This window comes from Vulpes lagopus, chromosome 23 (genome assembly GCF_018345385.1).
Source record: "Vulpes lagopus strain Blue_001 chromosome 23, ASM1834538v1, whole genome shotgun sequence".
Classification (NCBI taxonomy): Eukaryota; Metazoa; Chordata; class Mammalia; order Carnivora; family Canidae; genus Vulpes; species Vulpes lagopus.
In genome coordinates, this window is record NC_054846.1 from 23,581,006 (window position 1) to 23,603,534 (window position 22,529).

Genomic DNA, 22,529 nt, shown 5'->3' on the forward strand with positions numbered 1-22,529 from the left:
AGTTAAGTAAATGAAGACAGACATTCCAAAGAGATGGGAGCATGCAGAGGCATGGAGTGCATTTTTTTTTTTAAATGGATTTAATTTAAAAAGTAACTACACACCACATCACTCATTTTGAAAGCAGGCGGGTTCACGACTCAGAACACTGTGCTAGTAATCTATCACAGGACTGTATGCACAGGGATAAGGATATTGAGAGTTTATCTGCTGCCTTCTCAGCCTTGATGCAAGTTCACGGGTAAATACATTCAGGAATTCATGACAGTTGTCACAGAAAAGCGATGACATGTGTGGTATACTTGCTACCTGCTGTGTCATGCTTTTGTCCTCACCTTTAAGTCTGATGTGTTGCTGTTTTATTTCAGGATAGATAATAAGACCAGGTTGTAATAAACAAATGTGTGAGTTGAGTCCTGAGTAAATGTGCTCAGTAACAAATCATCAACAGAGCAGGACTTTGTAAACTACTGCAGGTGCCCACACGCTCAGTGTGAAGTAGGCCACATGGATGCAGACTGTCAGCCCAGGGAGAATCGTGACCTTTTCTGGAGGCTCAATTGCCTGTCTTTCTTTCTTTCTTTCTTTCTTTCTTTCTTTCTTTCTTTCTTTCTTTCTTTCTTTCTTTCTTTCTTTCTTTCTTTCTTTCTTTCTTTCTTTTCTTTCTTTCTTTCTTCTTTCTTTCTTTTTTCTTTCCTTTCTTTCTTTCCTTTCTTCTCTTTCTCTCTTCTTTCTTTCTTTCTTTCTTCTTTCTTTCCTTTCTTTTCTTTCTTTCTTTCTTTCTTTCTTTCTTTCTTTCTTTCTTTCTTTCTTTCTTTCCTTTCCTTTCCTTTCCTTTCCTTTCCTTTCCTTTCCTTTCCTTTCCTTCTTTCCTCTTTCTTTCTTTCCTCTTTCTCTCTCTCTCTCTCTCTCCTCTCTTTCTTTCTTCTTTTCTTTTCTTCTTTTTTAAAGGAATCCTAATTTGAGATTAAAAAGCGTCATTTTATTTTCTCTGTGGCTTTGTCATTAGGTTTATTTGACATGGCCTGTGCCAAACTGTGCTGAGGGCTGCCCGGGTTCCTGGGTCAAAGACGGCTATTGTGACAAGGCTTGTAATAATTCCGCCTGTGATTGGGATGGCGGAGACTGCTCTGGTAAGGCTGTGCTTGTGTGTAATCTGTTCGTGTTTACAGACTGTTTTTCATTCTTAATCATCACCGAATACGTATAGTGACTTAAGCATTCTTCATGTATGCAAACAACATATAGAGTAATCTGCAGATTGTGGAGTAATGACTAGTATCCCCGTGTAGCTCAGGTTTTTCATATTCTCCCTTGTTGAGGGCATATTCCCAGGCCGGACCTGAAGTTGAAAATGCCTTCTATTATTCAAAATATGAAAATCAAGAATATCTTTAATTATGGAAACTCAAGAGCCAGACTCACTCTAACTGGTTCTTTAAGGAGCTCACAGCTGGTGACTTTCAGCAGCAGCTTGCTGTCAGCGAGCAACTATGGAGAAATAGAGATCTTATCTCTCTCTTACATGGTTATATCTGCATTTGTTGATAATAGCATGTTTTTACATTTACCAATTGCCTTTCAGCTTATAAAGTATTTACATTTATACAGCATCCATTATCCACCTGAGTTTCTTAGTTACCCAGGGAAGAGAGGGTGTGCACAGACACTGTTGTCCTCATATTCCATATACAGAGACAGATGTGAAACAGTGCTAAGGATTAGAGGAAACCAAACTTTAGGTTGTGTTCTGTCTAATACACTCATGAAAAATGTGAGCAGCCACAGTTGAAAACAGAGATGTGCTAAGAAGATCCGTGCAGTCCGGAGACCTCAGGTGAACACTTGGTGATGAGGTTGGCAGCCCATGTTAGGATGTGTAGCACTGCTGACAGCCTTCAGAATAATCTCCTCCTGCTTCCCTGCCCTCCACACGCACCCTTCCACGCACCCCCTGTGGGCAGGTCTGTACTTAGGGTTGTGCAGCTAATAAGTGCCAAGGCCTGGTTGGCCCGTGCCCAGCCTCTGCAAGTGATGTTCCCTTTGCTCTCTTCCTAAGGTACGTGTAGTCTTCTGCTAAAGACTGGGGTGAACCTTCTCTGATATGCAGGCCTCAATCCTGATAGCATTATTGAGAAAAGAGGACTATCCTTTTTTCAAGATGATAAGCACAGCAAGATTCTGTTTTCTCCTCCTTCTGCAGGTAACGGTGGTGGTAATCGCTATGCCGCAGGAGGTGGGGGGACTGGCAGCATTGGAATTGGACAGCCCTGGCAGTTTGGTGGAGGACTAAATAGTGTCTCTTACTGTAATCAAGGATGCGCAAATTCCTGGCTTGCGGATAAATTCTGTGACCAGGCTTGCAATGTCTTGTCCTGTGGATTTGATGCTGGCGACTGTGGGCAAGGTATGTTTATCACTGTGAAAAGATGTTTAGCTAAGGGGATCAAAGTCCTCGACAAGTAGAGGGAGGTTGGCGTGGCTTAATTATTCTCTCTGAGTCCCTCACCCAACCTTGCATCCAAACAAGTTGTAAGTGAAAAGTAAGAGAGGACACGGACCGTTCATAAAAATCAGTAGACACTAGAGCTGCATCTTTTCCTGTTACTGCTTCACTCGGACTTACTTTGTACTAAGCAGATGTACCTTCGTTGAAAATATATGGTAAAGGTTTAAGTCAGAAACAATAAGAAGAGACCACTAATAAAGGAATAGTTTGAATGCTGGATCTTGTTGATGGAAATCATTTTGGCAGAAGGTTGTAGTTTTTCAAATGGACACAAAGATGAAAGTTGATCAGTGGAACCTGCCATATTTCCATAGTGAGTTAGACTCAGCATTCCCTGTTAATAGTGATTGCTTCAGATAATAAAATGAACCCCATACCAGCCGCTCTTGTGTTAGAATGGTTGATTATTCTAAAGTCATTCTTAGAAAGTGAAAACTTAAACCCTAAGAATTAAAGAAAAAGCATGAGAAAATGCCTCGTTTTTAAAGTCATGTTTGTGTTTTTTTTCCTCTAGATCATTTTCATGAATTGTATAAAGTAACTCTTCTCCCAAACCAGACTCACTATGTTATTCCAAAAGGTGAATGCCTGCCTTATTTCAGCTTTGCAGAAATAGCCAAACGAGGAATTGAAGGTGCCTACAGTGACAATCCAATAATTCGACATGCTTCTATTGCCAATAAGTGGAAGACCATCCACCTCATAATGCACAGTGGGATGAATGCAACCACAATACATTTTAATCTCACGTTTCAAAATACAAATGATGAAGAATTCAAAATCCAGATAACAGTAGAGGTTGACACAAGAGAGGAACCCAAAGTGAATTCTACAACCCAAAAGTCTTACCAAAATTTGGTTAGCCCCACATCACTTCTTCCAGAGGCGGAAATCCTATTTGAGGATGTTCCTGAAGAAAAACGCTTTCCAAAGTTCAAGAGGCATGATGTTAACACGACAGGAAGATTCCAAGTGGAGGTGAAAATTCCCCTGGTAAATATTTCACTCCTTCCCAAAGAGGCCCAGTTGAGTCTCCGTAACTTGGATTTGCAACTAGAACATGGAGACATCACTGTGAAAGGATACAACCTGTCCAAGTCAGCCTTGCTGAGATCATTTCTAAGGACCTCACCAGATGCTGAAATAAAAATAAATCAACCTATAATAATGGATGAAAGAAATGACAGTGTAGAGGCCCCACTAGGAAAACAGGTTCATAAAGACACCTTGCCGAACAGCTTGGGAACATCTGAAAGATTACAGAGGTCAACTTTTCCAGCAGTCACCATGAAAGTGAACAGCCACTACCAGAGTCGCAATCTACCCCCAGACTTAGAAATCGAAGGAAAATCTAGATCTGAAATTCTGACCCCACTTGTAAGAGCTGGAAGTGTTTCAAAAGAAAAACTGTTGTCTCAGATCGTTCCACCAGAAAGCCAGATGACAAAGGAGAAGCAAAGCACAGGGAAAGAACAAGAGAAAAACAAAATGGAGGAGAATGCAAACAATTACATAGATGTTAATGAAGTACTACCTGGAAGAAAGTTGCAGCACTACACAGACAGTTACCTGGGCTTTCTGCCGTGGGAGAAAAAGAAGTATTTCCAAGATCTTCTTGATGTAAGTTGTAAGTCACATCCAGCTTTATTCCTTTCCATGCTCGGGAAAAGTAAATAACTTTGTAAGTGATAATTATGTAGTAATAGGTACCATTTATTCATGACTTTCTGTGCCAACCATTAGACTAAATGTTTTTTCTTGCATGGTTTTATTGTCCTAATACCCCTAACAATAAAAATACCATACGAAAAAAAATATCGTATGAGGTTACCTGCTATCATGATCCCATGTCACAGTTAAGAAGTAGCCTTAGTGCGAATGAGTAAGGGTGTTAACTAGGAGCATGCCTCGAGTAAGTGGAAGGACAGGGGTGGAATCTTGTCTTCACTTGGCATGTTGTGACTTCAAAGAAAGCTTTTATGTCTGTTGTGTGAGTCAGATCTGATGCTTTTTCCAATTTTACTGATGAAAAAAAACCCCAAGGTGCAAATAAATTCATTAGCTTCCAGTGGAGCCAGGCCTCAAGGTTTAAGTGCTCACCCTCTGGTACCACGGTCTCCTTGGGTGCTGCGGTGTCATCTGTACATCTGCCAAGTGCTGTCACAGGGCTTGCTGCAGGGGAAGGCAGCTCATGGAGCCTCAAAGGGCAAGCCTGGAGGACTGTGGGTGAATAATTGTAGCAACATGATAGGTGTCTCTTGAGGTATGGGCAAGGAGTCCCTAAGGGACAGCTCCTTACCTTTTCCTAGAGGTACTGGGGAAGGCATCCACGAGGAAGTGCCCTGTGAGCTGACCTGTGCAGAGTGTGTAGGAATTGACAGACCAGGACAAACCTGTGGTCTCGGCTGGATCAGGAATAGAGCACAGCCATGAGGAGGTGTCAGGCTGAGAGAAAGGAGGCCAAAGAGGGGAACGTATTTATCTCACTGTCTTCTGAAAGTATCTTATCGCCAACACAGTAGTTGTTTACTAATTGCTAAGTGACGGACTATAGAGTTCTTGCCTGTGATGATTTCCTCACTTTCCCCCCTTTCATTACTTATTTTAAATTGCAAAAGTGTTTTAGGTTAGTAGTAACCATTGCAAGCAACCCAAAACATAAACAATATAAAAGGGAAAGATCTTCATCCTTTCTTCATCTTCCTACTTGAAATAATCACTATGAATAGTTTGGTGGGTATTTTTCCAGTATTTTTATATAGATATGTGAACATATGAACTATATAATATTTGTTTTGTAACAGTGAAATTACACTATACTCATTGCTCTGCAGTTGCCTCTTGATCTAGTAGAACATTAGCAAGCCCACGCTAGTGTCATTGTTTTTTAATAGCTGTATTTGTTTTGCAGTTACAAATAGTGTTGTGATAAATATTCTTTTATGTATAGCTTACTCTTGAGGAAGTTTTTACTTCTGTAGGTAGAATTGCTAGATTACAGTCAAATTTAACTGTGTCCTTTTAGAATGTTGTACCCTTCATACTCCACAGTGTATAAGAGTGCTTGTTTCTCCACAGGCTAACCAACAGTAATTAGTATCGATCTGTATATATATTTTTTACCACATTGAGATGCAAAAATATTTCATCTTTGTAAAGTGTGTTCATATATTTTGCTAATATTCTTTGCCCATTCACTCAGTTTTAGCTCTTACTGGTTTTGACAGGGTTCTTTACATTTTATAACATTAACACTATTATGGTAAAATGATCCTTTTTTTGTTCTTCTGTTCAGAACTCAAGTGCTTACTGATTTGATGTCACCAGTAGAAATAACGGATATTGAAAGTGCTATCTTAGTTAGCTAGTTAGTTAGTAGGCTCCACCCAATGTGGGGCCTGATCTCACAACCCTGAGATCAAGACCTGAGCCAAGATCAAGAGTCAGATGCTCAACCAACTAAGCCACCTAGGCACCCCTCTACCAAATGTATTTTTAAATAAATGTTCTAAATATTGCATTGAATTGGCTATGAAATCTCATGGTCGGTGACTAGCCCTTGAAGAATACCCTATTAATAGACCTCCATCACACTGCAGTCATTCACAAGCCAATGTTGGTGATACTTTGACTGAAATACAGTTTAGTCCTGCTCTTAGGATCCTTAAAGTGACCAGTTAGTGCTATTTCATTTGCCACAGTTAGTGGCTCGTTACATAAAATAGTACCTTTGTCTCTTGTTAACAAAATACTCTTGTGCACTAAATGTAATGCTGTGTTCGTGGAATTCTCTTTTTAGGAGGAAGAGTCACTGAAGATGCAGTTGGCATACAACACTGATGGCAAACACACTGGAAGGCAACTGAAAGATACATTTGCAGATTCCCTCCGATATGTAAATAAAATTCTGAACAGCAAGTTTGGATTCACATCTCGGAAAGTCCCTGCACACATGCCTCACATGATTGACCGGATAGTTATGCAAGAACTTCAAGATATGTAAGTCCTGCTTGTTGTTTCAGTTGCTTGCACATGCTCAGAGCCAGGTCTGCTTAAAATGGGCATCTTTACTGTGCCAGATGTAAGGCTCTAACACTTGACAACTGATAAAACTGAAGGTATCGGCTGAATAAGAGGGAAAGAAAGGATTCTGACCCCACAAATGTTGGAATATATTTGAACGTAGATTAATGTCTGTATATATTATAAATATCCAGGGCTCACTCTATGTTATGTTTGCTCAGGTTCCCTGAAGAATTTGACAAGACATCATTTCACAAAGTGCGCCATTCTGAGGATATGCAGTTTGCCTTTTCATATTTTTATTATCTCATGAGTGCCATTCAGCCACTGAATATATCTCAAGTTTTTGATGAAGTGGACACAGACCAATCTGGTGTCTTATCTGACAGAGAAATCCGAACCCTGGCTACCAGAATTCATGACCTGCCTTTAAGTTTGCAGGTGTTGTATTTTTTTCTCCTAAACTTTATTTTCTTTCACATATGTCAGCATAATGCAAGTAAAAGTAATTCGTAATATTTAATGGGGGTGTTCACAACTAGTCCACTTTTAGTGCTGAATTAAAACCAAATTTGAGGTTCATATTTTATGAGATTACATTTTTAGGCTTTAAGTAGGCGTTGCTATTGTATTATCTGGAGAAGAGCCAGACCATCCTGCATATAAGATTCTTGTGATGAGTTCTTTCAGGAGCTTTAGGTATGCCCCATGGAGCTGTGTCTCAGCCAGGCCTGGGTGGTTGCAAGGTCCCCTTGGTCACAGATCCTCTAGTCCCAGGAGTGAGAGACTTATTAATGGAGAGTGCTGAGATGTATCTGACTGCAAAGACTCCCGCCGGGGGATCCCCCTGACCGCCTTGTGTAAAACAGTGCCTCCCAGTCCATATGTTCTACTTTGAGATGAAGATGAAATATTTTTTGTATTATCTCATTCTGTTCTTTTTTGGAGTGTTTTTAAGAATCACATAGTCAAACTCTCTTTGAAGATAGTGTTTAAAGAAATTTTGGAGACTTCTACATACTTTTTATTTTTTAAAGCCACAGTTATTCCTTGTACGTAGAAGGTTTATCCTTTTATTTTGTTTTGTTAGGACTTAACAGGTCTGGAACATATGCTAATAAATTGCTCAAAAATGCTTCCTGCTAATATCACTCAGCTAAACAGTGTTCCACCAACTCAGGAAGCATACTATGATCCCAATCTGGTAAGTGGCATGAGTTTCTCTGTGTAAAAAGGAAGTATATCTTTATCAGGTGTTATTTACACCATTTCTGTATTGCACTTCAAACAGCAGAAGCAGACCCTATATTTATGTCTTTGGTACACAGCAGTAGTCCAGATAATCCAGAGTCATTTCTGTCTTTTCTTTTCTCTAACATAGCGGATGTTAACCTGATATACTGAGATTAACTGCTAATATTCTATAACCAGACATCTGCTCACCAAGGACAGCAGAAGGTAGCCATGAGAGTACTTCACAGAGTTTTGCTGGTGGCACAGCCAGTGTCCCCTCTCGCTCAGGACTTCTCTTACCCCCACCTGTGCTTCTGTATCTGTCCCTCACTGTCTGTCTTTCCTCCTCTAGTTTTCATTGTTTCTCTTTTAAACTGGGTTAAACTGGGTTCCTAGTAAGACTTTAGAGTTAGCAAGCCCCTGCATTTATACAGAACTTGCAGAAGTGTGTTCTTTTCTAAGGAATGTGATGTACACAGAGAAAACTTGTTTTTCTTGCCCTGTTACAGGCACAGTGAAGGATTATTGAGATTTTAGTTTTCTTTTGAAATGCATACATTTTTCTTCATTAGTGGAGTATTTAACATATGCCAGCTTTCTGGCATGAGATTTAGAATCAGCAAATATCCTTTGAGTGTGAAGGATAAAGTAAAGGCTGCTTTCTAATGGTTCTAATGGTTCTAAGTTAGTCTTGAGGCTCCTGTGAATAAGCTGCTTGGAGCATGAGTACTAGTTATACTAGCAACATTAGGAAAGGAAGTGGCTTATGTTGCTTGGAGCAGGTGGAAATGCCTAGTTAACCTTATTCAGGTGAACTCTAGCAAGGTATTGGCTTCATTACTGTAATTAACTGATTATACCTAGGATAAAGTATTTTCTAATAAGACTGACAAGTGAGCTTATGAGCATCACGTATTGTTAGAGTTTGTTAGAAATTTCTTTCTGAAAAAAAAATGCTACCAGTAGCTTAGGAGACTTTTAACATGCAGTGTTTGTGTGATTAAAATAAAAATTTATTTACAAAAACAGGCAATTAGCCAGGAGGCTATCCCATGCCAATTTGATTTTTTTCAAATACTGCATTAAAGTGTTTGTCTTGATTACAGAGTCTTTGGTCTCCCCCTTAAATTTTGCACTGAGGTCAGTGCTTCACCTGCCCTACCCTAGTCTTGGCCTGATGCAATGTCTCTATTTTCTCACAGCCACCAGTCACTAAGAGTCTAGTGACCAACTGTAAACCAGTAACTGATAAAATCCACAAAGCATATAAAGACAAAAACAAATATAGGTAAGTAGTGCAAACTTTCTCAGTTTAGTTTAAGAATAATTATAAGAATCTGGCATCTTCATGATTTTACAGTAGTTTATCTCTTAAGCTTTCTTTTTAAATTTATGTGAGATTGTTTTCTTTAGTAATACCGAAAGATTAAGTCCTTCTCAGGACGTTGACTGTTGAAGTTTTATAAAATACTTATCTCAATGAAATTGCTTTTATTTCCACATAAATATTTACACTCCTTAAATATGTTTTGATAATTAGGTTTGAAATCATGGGAGAAGAAGAAATTGCTTTTAAAATGATTCGTACCAATGTTTCTCATGTGGTTGGCCAGTTGGATGATATAAGAAAAAACCCCAGGTACTTTTTTTTTTAACCAATAAACTTTACTTTTTTGAGTACTTTTAGAAGTTACAGCAAAATTGAACAGAAAATACAGAGAAAACCCATAACTTTAAGAAATGATCCTTAATCATGCAAATAAACATGCAAAAAGGCAGCACGAATCAAGGAAAGGAAGTGGCTTATGTTGCTTGGAGCAGGTGGAAATGCCTAATAGTGAGGTAGTGTCAGTGTCTGAGCTAGAGATGGGATTGACCTTGCACTGTGAGTTTGGAGAAGGTTCCCCCAGGCACAGGGGCTAGCATGGACTTCCAGGAATCTGGTGACAGGAGCTGTTCACTGAAGTCAAGGGGTGACTCCACCATGGGGAGTGAGGCTAGATAGCTGGGACTCTCCTAGCATTCTTAAGAAGGTGCTTCCAGAAAAGTTGTTTTGGTGATTAGACTTCGTAATTCAAAGCAAAGTCCATTATTAGCTTCTGAAGAAAAAGAAATGCTCTCATAAATGTGAAAATTAATCCAGTAAAGTGCAGGCATTCTTTGGGGCTGAATAAATGTTCATTCAGGTTTATGTAAGCCTTGAAAATTTCCAACCTGGCCCCATAACAGTTGCCTGGGATAGTTTGATAAAATTAGTTAAAAATCTGCATTTTTGAGTTTTGAACTTTAGTGGGAAATAGATATTTGATGGGTTTCCTAGAAAAAAAGACTTTGGCATATAAAATTGAATATTTTTCATCTGAGTCTTTTAAGTGCCTTTTAAGTCTTCAGTTTTTATGTCCTCATTTATTATGATTTTAATGATAAATGATCAGAAATGTAAAATTTCTAGACAGGTAAAGCCATGGTATTTTTTTTTTCTAAAATTCATTCCTGTTTGGCAGTGGGATGGGGAGAAATTGGAATTTGAAGATAAATGGAAACATCTTTCATGCTTATTTAGTGTATTCAATAATTCAGTAAAATACTTTATTTCCTATAAAATATTTCCCACAAACCAAGCAAACAATAAACCATTATAATTAATAGTCACTCTGCTTCAGCTCTCTATACCTGCTGTTCCCTCTGCCTGGAATGCCCTGCCCTAATTTTTAAAAATAACTTTAAAAAGCAGTTTCAATACTTGTTTTTGCTTCCCCCATTTTTTTTTTTTTTTGATGTGCTCTCCCATTTAGTTATCTGTAGTAATGGCATGTGGGAGTTTGTAGTTTTCAGTTGTACCTTGTCCTTTACCTCTTGGTGCCAGTTCAGAAGTTATGGGGTTAGAAAATTTGTAGACCTTCATGGTACCTAAACGGACAGGGATTGACCAGAAGGACCCCTGGCAAGCCAGGCTGTGTCTTTTGGGCCCAGCTAGCTCCTGTGACCTTGCACAGATCTTATTAACTCTCAGCTGTTTTACTTTTATGGGTGCTCACCCTAAGTCAGGAGTGGAAACCTGTATTCTAACCAACTAAACCTTTAAGGACAGGTTCGCCCCCATTCATAAGGAACTTGGCATTGCTTTTCCCTCCGACTATTAGTCTCTGCCTCTCCTCTTCAGATAGAGGTAGGGCACCACAGTGGTTGGAGATGTCCCTGCAGACACAGCTGTGCTCTAGCACAGAAACGGATCACCCCTCTGTATGTGTGGTGTGCTCACCCCCCCCCCGCCGTTCTTTTTTTTCTTTTTAAAGATCTTTATTTATTTGAGAGATAGCACATGCTCATGACTAGGGGTGGGAGGTAGAGGAACAAGCAGACTCCATCCCGTGACCTTGAGATCATGACCTGAGCAGAAATCAAGGTCAGATGCTTAACTGACCGAACCACCCAGGTGCCCCTGTGCCCCATTCTTATATCAGTCACCATGAAGAGGATTCACATCACAGGCAGAAGCTGCCTCTGGGGGAGGGAGTGGGCTTGCCTCCCCTTGAACTTCAAAAAGTGGGGTTATTCCTGCCTACTGATTTAATGGGCCCTCAGTTTAGTGACTTCGCCTTGGAAGGAACTTGAAACAGTAGGGAAGTAAGACTGTCATCTGGTTTTTGCCAGAACTCCAGCAGCTTGGTTGAAAACATAAGAAGAAGAGGTCACCGAACTCATAGAATCCACAGCTGTAAGGCACCATCTTTATCTCACTTATCTACATCACTATTCTTTTTTTTTAAAGATTTATTTATTCATGAGAGAGAGAGAGAGAGAGAGAGGCAGAGACACAGGCAGAGGGAGAAGCAGGCTCCATGCAGGGAGCCCGATGTGGGACTTGATCTCAGGACTCCAGGATCACACCATGGGCCAAAGGCAGGCACCAAACTGCTGAGCCACCCAGGGATCCCCTGCATCACTATTCTTAATAATGTAACTGTATAGAACTTGGTTTTCATTGTTTACTAATACCTCCCTGGCTGCCAATAAAATGCTCTCATCAATAAACTGCATTTATTAAACACTTAATTGGGGACATGCTAAACAGAAATCATTAATTTATTCCAACAGCTAGAAGACACTTTTAAAATTATCTTCCCTAATTCTTTTTGTTTTACAGGTGAGGAATATCCAAAGAAAAATTTTATAGAACATTATTCCCCCTAGAGAGTCGTATCAACCCATGCAACAACATGGAACAGGAGCCCATTTAAAATATATTTGGAAGCTACATTTCTTGTTTTATGATGTCAAGATCATTCTCACACTAACTAATAACCATGGATCTCTGTTAATTCTAGGAAGTTTGTTTGCCTGAATGATAACATAGACCATAATCATAAAGATGCCCAGACGGTGAAAGCTGTTCTCAGGGACTTCTATGAATCCATGTTCCCCATACCATCCCAGTTTGAACTGCCAAGAGAGTATCGAAACCGTTTCCTTCACATGCATGAGCTGCAGGAATGGTAAGGGCTCACGTTCATGTGTGTGTGTTTAAGAGTGATGAATTCCTGTAATGTGTTATTTGATCTAGAATTACTTTATAAAAATATGGTTAAAAGTTTTTATTTGAGCTTGCTGGCCAAGCACATCTGCCAAGCCTCATTCATTGCCATCAGAATAGCGACTATGTTTCTTACATACCTGCTACCTGGCAGGAGAGCATGGTAAGAGCAGGTGAGGCAGCTGTAAGTGGTAAATGCAGCCTAATTTCCAACCTTGCATATATTCCACCGCAACCTAAAAGCTGCTTCATAATATCTCCTTCATGTCTTATTTTACTGCCATTTACCCCAGCCAGGTGCTAGGAATACACAGAGACAGAGGAGTGTGGGACCAGGCTCTGGGGTGCTCATGGCCCCTTCAGAGCGATGGGCTGCAGGCAGACAGCTGTAGTGTCAAGTGCTGTGGCAGGATCTGTGCTAGCGGGGTGTGGATGAGGGAGCAGCTAATTGTTAGGGGAAGGTGGCATGGGGACTTGGTTTTCAGTTGTGAAAAGGACTTTTCCAGGTAGAAAAGACCTTTCCTGATAGAAGACATGGCCTGTACAAAACAAAACACAGGACTGGGAAGGAGAGTGTGTGGAGAGAAAAGGAGACATTGTGAAGGGCTTGTGTCTGAATTAGACTTTTTTCTTTGGAACATGGGGCGCCCCCAGGAGAAATTTTGTTTAGGTGTTTGCAGTGATCAGACTTCATGATTTGGAAAGATAGCAGTGTGGAGTTGGAGTGGTGAGGAGTTGTTTGGAGTGAGGCAGTGTCGTCTGGAAACTGGAGGCAGAGAGACAAGTTCTAAGTATTTCAGTAGCTCTGACACAGTCAGGGTGTGACCAAGGACAGAGCTCAGAGAATAAGGAGAATGGAGTAGATGGAATTGAGAGACACTGTAGAGGAAATTAGTGACCTTAGTGGCTCGAACTCGGGTATCTTGGGGTTGGGTGAGACAATCAGTATGTATGTTGTTAATAGCTATATATATTTTTATTTTCAGAAGAAGTTATTACTAACTGTGGGTCTTGTCTTCTAGGAACAGCTTCTAATCATTTTCACTTTCCTTTAGCTCAAAGGGAAAAGATCTCTGGATGAGTTCAAGTGTTAACTCCCCAAGTCTAGTTTGTGACTACATTTATCTTCAGGGGTTCAATCAAATAAGAAAGAAGTGGGCTTATGATTAGTTTGAGAGCACTTTGATTTCTGTGTTGTACAGATAAGATGAGTGAGGTGTAATTCCCTGGGGGCTTCAGTTTCTTTATCCTGCTCAGCTTCTGTGTCCTCTCTCACTGCAGGGCCACCAACACCTCCCTACCTTCTAGAAACTTTACTTTTCTCTTTCCTTTCATGCCATTGTGCTCTTGAGTCCCTGTCACCTTTCTCTGGTGTCCCTAGAGGCCATCTACCTGTTCCCTTTCCTTGGGGCTAGCACTCACTGTGCAGGAGAGCTGTCTATCTGGTATGCTCTTCTCTCCTGATAGAACGTAGGCCGTCTTCAGGGGCATAGATGATGTCTTACCCTTCTCTGAGTCCACACTGCCTTTCGCGCACATAGGAGGCGCCCCATGGATGAGTGGCTTAGGGAACCTCCAGCTATCCTAAGGTTCTGTGGTTGCTGTACGACTCATTAGCTGTGTTACAGCCTGTGGCTTCTTAGCTGTTTAAAAATTACATACAGATTCTGAATGGCACCCTAGGCATTAGACTGGCTGTGCTGCTTGTGATCTGATTATGAGACACAGGAAGTGCTGGAAGCAAACACAGAGGTACCATTATCAATCTAGGACTTGGAACAGAGACATCCATCATAAGACGAGCTCTACATGAGAATCCAGAACTCAGCACAGAGGCCTGAACTGATAGTTACTAGCGTATCTTCCAAGCCTTATGTTAAGCATATAGTTCGTCTTCATGGTAAATCATATTTCCAAGTTACAGATGAGGAAACTGCTCTATTGCCACCTCGAACCCCAATATCCTATCTTCACATCCACTTGATTCTACTTAGATTATGTCTCCGTTGCCTGTTGTCTTTCATTCTCACTGGTCTTTGTTACGTTCTCATACCCAGACTAACGTGACTGCCTGTCTTATCACCTTGGTCCCCTGATGTGCATCCTTCAGATGGCCACCATATTCACCCAGTTGTCCACACACACCCACACTTGCCATTCCATGTGCTTTCCCAGTGGAGTATTATGTCCAAACCCCACTGCGTATTTTCCAGAATACCTGCACTTTCTGCCCACCTGCCTCGCCATGGCCTAGCTCTCTTCCTTCTGCCCCCCAGGCAGATTCTGTTCAGTTCTGCAGGACTCTCTCTGCCTTACTCAGCTAAATGCTTCCATTTCAGGTCCCCCACCCCACCTCGAGGTTTAAATGAAATGTCACCAATGCTGAGGTGCTTTCCTCATGTCTCTGTTTTTCCATAAGACTTTGCTTTTGATGGTACGTTTTTTGGTCCATCTTGTGTGGTGGCTAGTTGTTTGCATGTCAGTGACTCCCCAGGCTTATAAACAGTTTACAGCAAGAACTTCTTGTTCATCTGTCTGTATCCACAGGAAGTGTTGGTCAAGTGACTGTGAAGAAATGGATATGAAAGAAAGTGTATTTTTGTTTAAATGTGAGACATAATTTTCTTTTGAAGTCCTCTCCTCTGCCCGGGTAACTCTGACACTTCAAATATACTACTTACCATGACCTAATGAAAAATCTGAACACTCATTGGAAATGTACATTGTATTAACATTTTCATGTTGCCTCCACACAATGTTTTTGTGTTTTGCGACTTTTTGCTAACCTAGTATATAAATAATTCTAATGCAGTGAAACTGCACAGAACTGCATATTTGCTTCTTTCTCTGAACAGGAGAGCATATCGAGACAAACTGAAGTTTTGGACGCATTGTGTACTAGCAACATTGATTATGTTTACTATATTCTCATTTTTTGCTGAACAGGTAAGTGTTATATATTTCATGTGGGGATCAAACAGTATTTTTTAATATAAGAGTATCTAATTCTTTTAGAAAGTGATATAAATTGGGCAGCCCGGGTGGCTCAGCAGTATAGTGCTGCCTTCAGCCCAGGGTGTGATCCTGGGGTCCCGGGATCAAGTCCCACATCAGGCTCCCTGCATGGAGCCTGCTTCTCCCTCTGCCTGTGTCTCTGCGCCTCTCTCTCTCTCTCTCTCTCTCTCTCTCTGTCTCTCATGAATAAATAAATGAAATCTTTAAAAAAAAAAAGTGATATAAATTCACAAGAAAATTTTAATTTCTTCTTTTGGCTTATAACTAAGATGTCAGTATGTCAGACATAGCTCATAATATTCAGACAGCAAACATAATATCCTTTTATTCATTTTTCTTCTAGATGCACCACCAGTATTCTTTTTACCTGGCACTCAGTAGATTAACTTGTAGACGTCAAGCTAAAACTGAAAACCTCTAAGTATTTCTAACCAAAAACTATCTAGAATCCTCACCTCATACTGATTTTGCATGGGTTTCCAATTTTTTTCTTTCTTGTAACCTTTCTAAAAGTGACTGCAGTGTGTTCAGACCTCCCACTATTCTGTGGACAGTGCTCATTATGCTCACGTTTCTCCCAATTACATTTCCTTTGAGTTGTTGGAACTTCTCTCCATACAGGTGCATATACAACCTCCTTCAGGTGAAGTCCCAGAAGTAGAAGGGAGGTTTGTGAGGTAAAAAGAAAGGGATCAGAGAATCTTTATTTGGTCTGATGAGAAAGGAGTGAAGACAGAAGGGAACCATGTCTGGGCTGATCTGACCTGGGGCAAGCCTCCATTTGAAGGGACTGTTGAGTGGAGCTTTTCCAGCTGTCACGGAAAACTCACACTGAGTTTACTTAAACTGAGAAGAAGGAAAAGGCTGAAGTATTGAAACTTTAGAATTAGCAGGGCCTGGGCTTCCTGCTATAAATGGAAGGAAATGAGACAATGGGAGATTGGGCAGGTGAGCAGGACTGCAACTTAATCTTTATCCTCTTCCCAGCAAATATCAGTCTGGTGTTTGATATTTGTTGCGATTATTCATGGCTGGTAAAGCCATCCCTGCTCCGGAGCAGAGAGGTCCAGCGAGGAATGAGGAGTCAGCTGTGTGCCGCCCGCCAAGGGGGGAAGAGGAGGCACCCAGGCTGGAAGCAGCAGCTGGCAGTGGGGGGGAAGGAATCAGAGGGCCAGTCTTTCATCTGCGTTACTTATACAGTAGAGGATAGGGAACCAAAGAGGCAGAAGGCAGGAGAAAAGGAGGGAAGAATAAACCCTAACCCTCTCTTCTCTCTGTCCCTTTGCTCTTTACCTGTGGGAATCAAATCTTTAACCTCAACCCTGCTTGCCGTGAATCAGCCAGCACTGCCCCTTCCTCTGCCCCAGTCCCACCTCATTGTTTGTCTGTATGTGGGTGAAACCCTGCTTCCTCCTTGAGATGGAGTAGACAGTATGATTCCAAACTGAAACCATAAAGAACACATTTGTTGTTCTCACTGACACTCCGTCATAACAGCAGTCAGGTTTCCTATTTCAAATGTGTCATGGATAAACCATTTCTGTGAGAAACGAGTGTTTATCCAAATTGTAAGGTAGTAGTTACAAAGTAATCTTTTGCATGACAACCCATGTCATAAATTAGGTGTTACCTATATTTTCAAATGATTATTGCTGTGTTTAAATACAGGGGGAAAGTAGTGACAGGATCTTAATACAAAGGTTTTTTTTTTTATTTTTAATTCTGTCTTATATATGTAGTCACTTTCAAATTGAGGGGAATGTTGATTTCGTGCAGAAGCCTAATTACAAAGGGCTAGAGTTAAGTAGCAGAGCTACCTTCCAGATGTAATAGCTAACCAGAGGCAGTTTCCTTCAATATAAAGACTTGAGAAATAGGTGTCTTGAAAATAAATATGCTTGGTAATCACTGTGTAAAAATTTGTAGATATAGGTTTTTAAAAAAGTGAAGCATGGGCCAAAATAATTTTTATCCTTGTGCGTTTAAATATTTTGTGGGCACATATATAGGCATATCGACCCTATAACAAAAGTTGTGAGTAGCTGGTTTTATTTTGGAGAGAATGATGGAGACTTATTTACTCTGTTTTTTTATGTAGAAGACTGTGGAAATGATTAAGGTCATAGGACTCAAAGTTTAAAGTTTGTCAACATGGAGAATTAAAATTTATTTTCTGTCTTTAATTATCTAGTTAATTGTGCTTAAGCGGAAGATACTTCCTAGAAGGAGGATACAGAAAGAAGCTAGTCCCGACCGAATCAGAGTATAGATCTTCATTTGAAAATCATCTACCTCAGCATTCACGGAGCATTTTAAAACTTGGCATCAGAGAGATGTCTTCGTGATGTGATGCTTAGCCAGCCTGGCCTGAAGAAGGAAAAGCATCCAGTACAGTACTTGTTTTGTGGCCTGAATATAGCTGACTGGCCAGGAATTGTTTAACTAAGACATGGAAAACTTGTGTGTTGAGCAGCTCTGATCTGATTTCACTTTTAAAGCATTTGCTTGTGGACCCATCATTCTTTTAATGAAAAGTCTATGACAAGAGAGCTGCCAAGTTCCCCTAAGCAACTATTGCCAACTAACTTTCACATAAGAAGCCTAGGCCAGCTTGGGAGCCATTGCTAAGAGACCCCAGTCTTTGCATTCCAAAGACTTGTGCTGCAGTTTTACATTTTTGGTTTTTTGTTTTGTTTTGGTTTGGTTTGGTTTTTTTCTAGTTCTCACTTTTAAATAAGTAGCTACTAAGTTAACTATTTACCCTTACTTCTGAAAATAATGACTTGGGATATCTAAACATGTTTTTATAGATGTTATTTAAATAATGCAACAATATCACCTTCTATTGGCAATACCTAAATTATGGATTTTATTAACATTTAAGACCATAAGTGGTCAGCTACTGATGAGATCAGTCACTGACATCTGATGCATTTTGTGCTTTACTTCAGCCCCTAAGAATGTGATTTCATGCAGAGGCCTAATTACAAAGGGCTAGAGTTAAGTAGCAAAGCTACCTTCCAGATGTAATGAATTATGTTTTGGAAATGTACATATTCAAACAGAAGTGCCTCATTTTAGAAATGAGTAGTGCTGATGATACTTGTCACATTACAGTGGTGTCTTTTTTAATAGTATATTCTAGTAGCTAGCTCTTCCAACTGGTTTCATATAATGCAGGGGTCAGCAAACTTCATGTAAAAAGCCACATAGTAAATATTTGCAGGCCACATGTATCTCTGTTGCATATTCTTTATTGTTTACTTTTAGTGGTTTTTTTTTTTTAACCTTTAAGAATGTCAAAAGCCAAGTTTAGCTTGCAGCTATACAAAAACAGGCCACCACCTGGATCTGGCCCACAGGCCATTGTTTGCTGACCACTGGGATAGAGAATTCATATTTCTATGTATGAGTAAGCTGTGATGTTCAACTATATTTTATTTATATGATTATATGGTGGATTTCTGGAGATTAGATTCCATAAGTCCTTTTTGAACTCTAACAGGTGTTTTAGATCATGATTTCAACAGTATTGTTTCAAAACCTATTTTGTAAAAAGAACTTGTAAATACTTTGTGCTATAAGAGTTATGTATTTCAAAATGTGATGAAGTCTCATAAAAACTTACATTTTGTCTGATGCTTTGTTTTTTAACTCTTTGAGGAATGAATTTATTGTTATCTGGATTCTACAATCACTTGAGGGCTTGTACAGTGTATCAGTGTCCATGCTGAACACAACTGAAAATAAATGGGAAGTAATATAAGGGGAGGATAGTACTAGAACACACTGGAGAATGTCATGGGGGAAAATAAGTTCTAAATAGGATTTATCATATGGTAAAAGTTTAGGAGGTATCTGGGTGTCATTCTAAATTGAAGAATTTATTATAGAAAAGTTATAAAGAAATGAACATTTGGGTGTGTTGGACATTTCTGTGGTTAGATCTTTGTCTTTCTCTGACTTATTTCACTTCCATATTGTTGCAAATGGCAAGATTTCATTTCAAGAGCTGAGTAATACTGCATTTTATATATATATGTGTACACACACACAAAACACATTATCTTTATCCATTCATCAGTCAGTGGACATTTGGGCACTTTCCATAGTTTAGCTATTGTAAATACCAGGGAGCACACACCTTCGAATCTATATTTTTATATCCTTTGAGTAAATACCTAGTAGTGCCACTGCTGTGTCATAGGGTAGTTCTATTTTTAACTTCTTGAGGAACTTCCATACTGTTTTGATGAGGTGGTATATTTATACAATGGAATACTATTCAGCCATAAAAAGAAGGAAATCTTGCCTAAAGTATAAGTATTATGCTAAATCAGAAAAAGACAAATACTATGTGATGTTACTTATGTGTTGAACGTGGAAAAGAAAACCCTTCAGGTACAGAGAACAGACAGGTGGTTATCAGAAGGGAAGTGGGTTTGGTGGATGAAAAGGGTGAAGGGAGTCAATTATATGATGACAGATAGTAACTGGACTTCTTGTCACTTTGTAGTATATGTAAATATCAAATTATACATCTGAAACTAATATTATCTGCCAAATTTACTTGAGACTTTAGGCAATAAAACCCCGAAGCCTTTGTTTGCAAAACCTTAGATACAAGTGGTAAAATATATGATCAAAAATAGGAAAAAAAATTGGGGCATCTGGGTAGCTCAGTTGGTTAAGCATCTGACTCTTGATTTTGGCTGAGGTCATCCTTTCAGGATTGTGAGATTGTACCCTACACTGAGATCCATGCTGGGGATGGAGCCTGCCTAAGACTCTCTTCCTCTGCCCCATCCCGTATTCCCTTAAAGAAAAAAAAAAAGGAAAAGAATTGCAGAGTGATAGGAAATCAAGGCAGGTACAGAATCAAAAAATATTTAAAAATTATCCAGGGGAAAATCCATATATGTACACAAAGAATGAAATAATACTCCAAATTTTACAATATTACTCTTGGTAGTGAGATTATTAGTGAATTTCATTTCCTTCATCAATTATTTATCTTCTAAAAATTGTTTTACAATGAATATTATTTTAAAATAACAATCTAACAAATTTTAGTTAAATTATAATGACCCATATTAAGTTTTTAGTGGAAAGTAGAATGCTTTTTATTAGCTAACCAAGGGAAAGCTAACTTTGAAAATCCATAAAATGCCCTTGGTTCCATATTAAGAGACTTTGTGTGATGAAACAGTCATTTCAATTCTCGTGGTTTTGTTTAGTTGGATAAGGATTAAAATTTGAAACTTAGAAATACAGATGAGTTTTCATTTGGAGCTAGAAAAGCCAAAAGATGATATTATCTAATCTTGATTATTCATGGGGCCAATAATTCATTCATATCTTTCGTGTCTTATTTCCTTTCTGTTTCTCACATCTTTAAGTTTCCTAACATTTGAGAAAATAAGGCATTGGTGTTAGTAAGTCACCAGATGGAGAGGTTGAACTGTTCTTGTATATGTAGCAAATCAAGTTAGTGGGCCCCTACTTTAGTCAGTATGAGAATGACCTGAAGAATTATTTAAAATGCAGATTCCCAGTCCTCACCCACAGAATTAATTTGGTAGGCCTTACGTGGGGTCTAGGAATCTGCATTTTAACACCCCTTTCCCAACCTCCAAATACCACATGTCTCCACTTCATCTGCAAGTGATCCTGACACAGGCTGGATCCATGAACCACACCTCGAGAAACTTATTTGAAGCCATGTGTATGTATGAAAACATTTAGAGAAAGAGTAGAAATTGAGAACTAAGTGAAACCTCCAGCATCTGAGGTTACACTGAAGAAGAGGAGTTAACAAAGATACTGAGAAACTGCCAGAATGATAAGGGGATAGCAAGAGACTGTACAGCTATAGAAGCCAAAGGAAGCCAACGAGGGAGGGAAAAAATGGTTAATATTTTGACTTGCTGAGAAGTGAGATGAGGACCAGAGAAAATGCATTTGATTTATCAACATGGAGGTCACTGGTCACCATAGAGTCAGCATCATTTCAAAGAAGAAAGGACCAAAGGTGGTTTAGGGTGGTTCAAAGGGTCTACCGAAGCAAAGGAATTTGAGGCACCAAGCTTAGATGATTCTAGAATTCTGACTGCTAAGAGGAAGACACAGGGGAGCAATAGTCTGTTTGGAAATAAGGCCCAGGAAGTTTTTAAGTTGTGAGATATTATTTATAAACGTTAATGGGAGGGATAAAACAGAAAGGAAGGGAAAGCATGGAAAAATGCAAGATTCTTAGAGGACAAGAGGCCGTGAACGCAGAACACAGGAAGAGGGAAGAATGGACTCAGGTGCAGGTAGGTTGTAGCTTTGATGGGAGAAGTTTCAGGGGTTTCAGAGTGAACTACTCCCTCAGGAAAACAGAGGAGGAATGTTAAATGTGAAGGGGAAGCGTTAGTGTGGAAGGCTGAGTAGAGTAGAAAAGGCTGGGCACAGTTGAGTTGTCACAGGGAAATGGGAAAATTTGGGGCAATGTTGAGGGTCCAAATGAGGCTGAAACTCAGAAATAAAAGGTTGACAAATTTGTTCCTTTGGGTAATTTTCTCCAGGGGCATCGGAGCAAGGGTAGGCAGCACAGAGGAGGACAGCTGAGTGTCTGCAGAAATAACATTTTACCAGATATATGCAGTCAACCTACAGGTTCTTATTTGCACAAGATTGGCTGAAATGATGGAAACTGAATTGAAGGCAAGAGGGGGGCTCATTGAGAGAGGAAAAGTAAAATGGTAATGGGTTGAAAGTCTGCATGAGACTGGCATGTGGTTATAGGGTGAACAGGGGACTGAGCTGGAAAGGTGGGAGGTACTGGTTTGAAAGTAGGATCCCTAACAGGAATTGTCAGGCTGGAGCAGCGTCAGGTGTGGTCATAAGAGTTGGGGGACTGTAGGGGCAGGCCATTTTAGATAAAGACCTTGAACTGAGAGGCCAAAGGATGAGGGCAAGAATTGGGGTGAGAAGACTGCCAAATACCATGCGCTCAGTAGAGAATGGGAGACCGAGGAGATGTTAAGGATGCTTAGGACATCTGCCTAGAAGATTAACTTTCTAAATTATATTTTTCTGACTGACTGCAAAAATACCAACTAATTATATATAATCTTGTCCCCTTCAAACCTTCTAAGGAGGCTCCTTTGTCTTGAGTGGAATTACAGGGTGGATACAACAGAAACATGAGTAAGTTGTGTTGTTTACAGAAGA

The 22,529-nt window shown here is 39.8% G+C and overlaps 1 protein-coding gene across 3 annotated transcripts in view; it reads left to right on the forward strand.

Moving 5' to 3' along the window:
* Positions 1-18,953, forward strand: part of GNPTAB (N-acetylglucosamine-1-phosphate transferase subunits alpha and beta) — a 66,277-nt gene extending 47,324 nt beyond the window's left edge. For 2 of the 3 annotated variants that reach the window (XM_041738350.1, XM_041738352.1), the window contains 11 exons: positions 1,010-1,133; positions 2,204-2,407; positions 3,024-4,129; positions 6,309-6,508; positions 6,754-6,973; positions 7,623-7,736; positions 8,968-9,053; positions 9,306-9,404; positions 12,094-12,261; positions 15,155-15,245; positions 17,506-18,953. In XM_041738350.1, the coding sequence (XP_041594284.1) occupies positions 1,010-1,133; positions 2,204-2,407; positions 3,024-4,129; positions 6,309-6,508; positions 6,754-6,973; positions 7,623-7,736; positions 8,968-9,053; positions 9,306-9,404; positions 12,094-12,261; positions 15,155-15,245; positions 17,506-17,583 (2,490 nt within the window). In that variant the 3' untranslated portion in view covers positions 17,584-18,953. The other variant, XM_041738351.1, reaches the window with a different exon arrangement.
* Positions 18,954-22,529: the final 3,576 nt, after the last annotated feature.